Source organism: Mandrillus leucophaeus, unplaced genomic scaffold (genome assembly GCF_000951045.1).
Source record: "Mandrillus leucophaeus isolate KB7577 unplaced genomic scaffold, Mleu.le_1.0 Scaffold58, whole genome shotgun sequence".
Lineage (NCBI taxonomy): Eukaryota > Metazoa > Chordata > Mammalia > Primates > Cercopithecidae > Mandrillus > Mandrillus leucophaeus.
This window is the reverse complement of record NW_012106252.1, coordinates 1676560-1682344: the sequence shown is the minus strand read 5'-3', so window position 1 is coordinate 1682344 and position 5785 is coordinate 1676560. Positions and strand designations below refer to the sequence as shown.

At 51.8% G+C, this 5785-nt stretch overlaps 1 protein-coding gene across 2 annotated transcripts in view; it reads right to left on the bottom strand.

Moving 5' to 3' along the window:
- JUP (junction plakoglobin) overlaps nucleotides 1–5785 on the bottom strand; it is a 35751-nt gene that overhangs the window by 6814 nt on the left and 23152 nt on the right. For both annotated transcript variants that reach the window (XM_011998851.1, XM_011998853.1), the window contains exons 6-8: nucleotides 4077–4221; nucleotides 3867–3970; nucleotides 2151–2489 (exon numbers count right to left, since the gene is read on the bottom strand). In XM_011998851.1, coding sequence (XP_011854241.1) covers nucleotides 2151–2489; nucleotides 3867–3970; nucleotides 4077–4221 — 588 coding nt within the window. The remainder of the gene's footprint in view (nucleotides 1–2150; nucleotides 2490–3866; nucleotides 3971–4076; nucleotides 4222–5785) is intronic.

Sequence of the window (5785 nt, the reverse complement as noted above, 5' to 3'; positions counted from 1 at the left end):
CCTCCCAAAGTGCTGGGATTACAGGCTTGAGCCACTGCGCCCGGCCTTAAATTGTCTTAAATGTAGCTAGCGGATGTCCCTGCCAGCTGGCTCCTGTGCCTGTTGACAAGACCCTCATCTATGGTAGCTTCCTCACTCTCTGGCACCAGATGCCACCTTGCCTTTGGCTGCCTTCCTTGTCTCTACATATGGATACACACACATACACATGCCTTCCTCCATAACTGTCCCTTGGGCCTGCCCAGCCCTTGGCCCACTCTCACTTTCCCTGCCTGACAGGGAAGTGACACACATCTCTCTTCCACCCAGGTAGCCTTAAGAAGAAGACCCCACCCCTTCACACGCCCAACTCCCTATGGGAGAGGCTAAGCATCCCCCAGAATCCTCCCTGCCCTGTGTCTCTGTAGGGGCTCTCCTGATTTTCAGCAGGACACACGGCCATCTGGCTGGTGATCACATTTCCTAACCTCCTTGCACCTTGATGTGGCCGAATGACCAAGTTCTGGGGTGTGAGCAGGAGTGATGCCTGCCACTTTCTGGTGGCCGCTAGCCCTTCCCAGTTCTCAGGGCTAGAACACATCTGTGGGGATGATACAGTCCACTCATTCATGTGAGGACAACTCTCTCGTCTACACCCAGTGGCATAAGAAATGTGCTCCATGGACCAGTAGCAGCGCCTGCGAGCTTGTTAGAAATACAGAATTGGGCCGGGCACGGTGGCTCACGCCTGTAATCCTAGCACTTTGGAAGGCCGAGGTGCGTGGATCACCTGAAGTCAGGAGTTCGAGACCAGCCCAACCAACATAGAGAAATCCTGTCTCAACTAAAAAATACAAAATTAGCTGGGCATGGTGGCACATGCCTGTAGACCCAGCTACTTGGGAGGCTGATGCAGGAGAATTGCTTGAACCCGGGAGGCGGAGGTTGCGGTGAGCCGAGATTGTGCTATTGCACTCCAGCCTGGGAAACGAGACCAAAACTCCGTCTCAAAAAAAAAAAAAAGAGAAAAGAAATACAGAATTGTCCGGGTCCGGTGTCTTACACCTGTAATCCCCGCACTTTGGGAGGCCGAGGCTGGTGGATTGCTTGAGTTCAGGAGTTTGAGACCATTCTGAGCAACATGGCAAAATCTACTAAAAATACAAAAATTATCCAGACATGGTGGCGTGCACCTATAATCTCAACTACTCAGGAGGCCAAGGCAGGAGAATCGCTTGAACCTGGGAGATAGAGGTTGCAGTGAGCCAAGATTGTACCACTGCACTCCAGCCTGGGCAAGAGAGAAAGACATTGTCTCAAAACAATAAAAAAAAAGACATATGGAATCGCAGGCCCTCCGCAGCAGGCCTGCTGAATTAGGACCTGCAGTGTGTGTCCGTGTGTGTGTGTGTGTGTGTGTGTTTTAGATTGCTTATTTGTTTGTTTTTTTTTGTTTTTCAAATTTTTTGTAAGAGATGGGTGTCTCAATATGTTACCCAGGCTGGTCTCAAACTCCTGGCCTCAAGTGATCCTTCCACGTCCGCCTCCGCCTCTGCCTCCCAAAGTGCTAGAACTACAGATGTCTGCATCTGCACCCAGCCTCCTGTTTTTCTTTTCTTTTAAGACATGGGTTCTTGCTCTGTCACCCAGGCTGAAGTGCACTGATGCAGTCATAGCTCACTGTAACCTCCAATTCCTGTGCTCAAGCGATCCTCCCACCTCAGCCTCTCCTCCCCAGTAGCTGGGACTACAGGTATGCACCACCACACCCGGCTAATTTTTGCTGTTGTTGTCGAGACAAGTCTTGCTATGTTGTCCAGGCTGGTTTCAAATTCCTGGCCTCAAGCAATCCTCCTACCTTGGCCTCCCAAAGTGTTGGAATTACAGGCATGAGCCACCGTGGAACCTGCAGTTCAGTGAAACCGCCCGGGGTACTCATGTGCATTGTGAACTCTGAGCTCTGCCCTAGGGGCTGGTGGAGCTAGAAGATAGAAAGAATCTGGAGAGCAGAGCCATTGTTGAGGTCTAAACTATTACACGAGAGAGAAATAAACTTCTGTCTTATTCAAGCCACTGTATTTAGGGCTTCTTTGCTACAGCAGCTTTGCCTATACCAATACAGCACCTAAGCCTGCTGCAGGGAGCTCCTACCCCTCGCCTAACAGCAGTACCTTGACCAGTGGCCACTGGTTGGGCTGGTTGAGCAGCTTCACAATGGCCGGGATGCCATAGTTGAGACGCACAGAGTTCTGGGCCATCTCGGCCTCAGGGTGGCGGCTAGTGAGGTGGCGCAGGGCGCAGACGGCAGGCTCTGTGATGTCGTCCTTGTCACCAGCACGCAGGATGGCATGGATGAGAGCCTCCACACCGCTGTTCTGTGTCACCAGCGTCTTGTTCTTGCTGTTGTTGCAAGTCAGGTTGGAGAGTGTACCCGTGGCACAGGTGAGGACGTTGACATCATCCACGCTTAACTGGTTCACCAGAATCTTCAGCACACTCTCCAGGCCCTCCTGGAGGGAAAGGAAGAGATGGGGGAGTCAGGGAGCAGCCAACTCCAGGGAGCCTTCTCGAATATGTCTGAGGGGAGCAGGATAACCTAAAGGGGTCAGCCATGCCTGTGTGTGCCCGGGAACTTTCATCCCCATGACCTGCCACACCCTGTGAGAGGGTGTTATTATCTTGTGGTGCAAATGAGGCAATGAGGCTCAGAGAAGTTGAGGAACTTGCCCACAGACACACAGCCAGTGGCTGGATCTGAACCCAGGCCTGACTCTAAGCCCCATGTCTCTTCCCTCCAACCCATCAGCCTTTCCCTGGGGGCCTCAGACCTAGGCAGAACCCTCCTCAGGCCAAAGTAGGGTGTCCAAGGGAGGCCTTGAGACCAGGAGGCAATTGTTGAGGGGACCACATGTTTCAGTGGCCCAGCTGAGCCACACCTACTCATGTGTCACCTTTCTGGGCCTTCACGGCTGCCCCACCACCCCGGGGCCCTGAGCCAAATCCACTTCCAGTAAAATCACTAACTCAGACGTCTCACTTCTCCCAGGGAGACACGTAGGCCTTGTGGTGGGACAGAAAAACTCCAGCTTTGGGGACGGACAGTCCTGAGTTCAAATTCCAGTTCTGCCATTTACTACCTCTGACCATGGCCATTACCTCCCCCAGCCTCAGTGTCTTCATCTAACCCACAGGGTCCCACACTCTAACCCCAGGCTGAACGAGCTAATGTCCACAAATGCCACGCAGAGGGCCAGCAGAGGGTGGGCACTTGATAAACAGCATACTGCTGGGGGAGGCCTGAGGAATGGTTGTTGAAAGGAGGCACAGGGCACTTGCCCTGGAGCTGCATTTTTCCTTAAATTGTATTTTTAGTCATGGGGGTCTATCTCTTGGTAAACTATTGCCCCAGCCCAGGGCCCAGGTCAAAACTATTCTTTTGCTGGACGCGGCGGCTCACGCCTGTAATCCCAGCACTTTGGGAGGCCAAGGCGGGTGGATCACCTGAGGTCAGGAGTTCGAGACCAGCCTGACCAAAATGGTGAACCCCTGTCTCTACTAAAAATACAAAAATTAGCCAGACATGGTGGCACACTCCTGTAGTCCCAACTACTCGGGAGGGTGAGGCAGGAGAATCGCTTGAGCCCAGGAGGCGGATCTTGCAGTGAGCGGAGATTGCACCACTGCACTCCAGCCTGGGTAGCGAGCGAGACTCTGTCAAAAACCAAAAAAAAAGAGATGAAGGTCTTCAAGGCATTTCCAGCCTCAGCCACAAGGAAGAGAGATTTAGAGCCCCCAGTCCTCCCACAGTACCTAAGGTCAGATGCCCAGACAGGAGGCTGGACGGGGCAGCTGAAGAGGTCAACCCCAAGCCCAGATACCTCCCTCACCTGCTTTGTGGCCACGTCCGAGAGGTTGCGCAGGGTCCACAGGCAGTTCTGCACCAGGCGGGGGCTGTTGCTGGTCAGGTGCTTGCCCAGGGCCTGCATCCCACCTGGGGCAGGGATAGGGGTGCCATCAGCCACGGGCAGCATGGCTGACTGAGCTTGGCAGCTGGGCAGAGCCCCCATCCCAGCCGCCCTCAAGGCCATCATACTCACCAGCCTCCACAATGGCAGGCTTATTGCTGGGACACACGGACAGCACCTTGAGCACACGACTGGTGGTCCAGAGCAGCTTCTCGTAACTGTAGTTACGCATGATCTGCACGAGGGCCTGGGGCCCACTATTGGCCAGGATAATCAGCTGTAGGTGAAGAGGGAATGAGTGTGAGAAGGACGGGAAATATGACAGGAACAAGGAGAAGCAGGGCAGGAGACAGAGCTGTCATTACTGAGCTTCAGCGAACGCACAAATAGTTCGTTTTTTTCTTTTAATGTATTTTTTTCTTTTTATAAAGATGGGGGTCTCGCTGTGCTGCCCAGGCTGGTCTTGAACTCCTGGCCTCAAATGATCCTCACACCTCAGCCTCCCAAAGTGCTGGGATTACAGGTGTGAGCCACCACACCCAGTCAAACACCCCAGTAGTTTTTTGTTTGTTTGTTTTTTTGAGATAGAGTCTCGCTGTGTCACCCAGGCTGGAGAGCAGTGGCACGATCTCAGCTCACTGCAACCTTCGCCTCCTGGGTTCAAGCAATTCTCATGCCTCAGCCTCCCAAGTGGCTGGGATTACAGGCATGTGCCACCACGCCCGGCTAATTTCTGTATTTTTGGTGGGGATGGGGTTTCACTATGTTGGCCAGGCTGGTTTCAAACTCCTGACCTCAGGCAATTCACCTGCCTCGGCCTCCCAAAGTGCTGGGATTACAGGTGTGAGCCACCACACCCAGCCCACCCCAATAGTTTCATGACTGTTATGTAAGCCAAAATTTTGAAAAAAAGGATAATACCCAGTGCTGACAAGGATGTGACAAAACTATATGCACACCCATTACCAGTTATGGCACTGGAAATTAGTCCAATCCTTCTGGAAATCAGTCTGGCCATTTGGGTAAAAGCCTAGAAGTGTTAAAAATCAATGAGAATTTTTTCCACTCTTTGACAAAGGCTATATGCCCAAAGACATTCGTTAATTCGTTAGACAGCATTGTTTATAAAGGTGGAATAGAAGCAATCTAAATACCCTCCCTCAGAATAAAGCCTAAGGTCTCCACTTAATGAAATGCTATCTGTAGGCTGGGTATGGTGGCTCATGACTTTAATCCCACTATTTCGGAGGCTGAGACAGGAGGATTCCTTGAGGGTAGCCTGGGCAACAGAGCAAGACCCCATCCCCACAAAAAATTTAAAACTTAGCCCAGGTGCTAATTAGCACAGTGGTACGTTCCTGTAGTCCTAGTTATCAGGAAGGCTAAGGTGGGAGGAATGCTTGAGTTCAGGATTTTGAGGTTGCAGTGAGCTAGGATCATGCCACTGCACTCTAGCCTGGGTAACACAGTGAGACCCTATCTCAAAAAAGAAAGAAAAGGAAGAAATGGGAAGGAAGGAAGAGAGGAAGAGAGGAAAAGGGAAAGGAAAAGGAAAAGGAAAGGGGAAAGGAAAGGCAATCTGTCATTATTAGAGGGTAGTTTTGAGGACAATAGAGCAAAAAAAAAATTTTCTTAAACATCATGCAGGCCAGACACAGTGGCTCACACCTGTAATCCTCACACTTTGGGAGGCCAAGGCAGACAGATCACTTGAACCCAGGAGTTTGAGACCAGCCTGGGCAATATGGAGAAATCTCACCTCTACAAAAAATTAGTCGGGGGCCCGGTGCGGTGGCTCACGCCTGTAATCCCAGCACTTTGGGAGGCCAAGGCAGATGGAT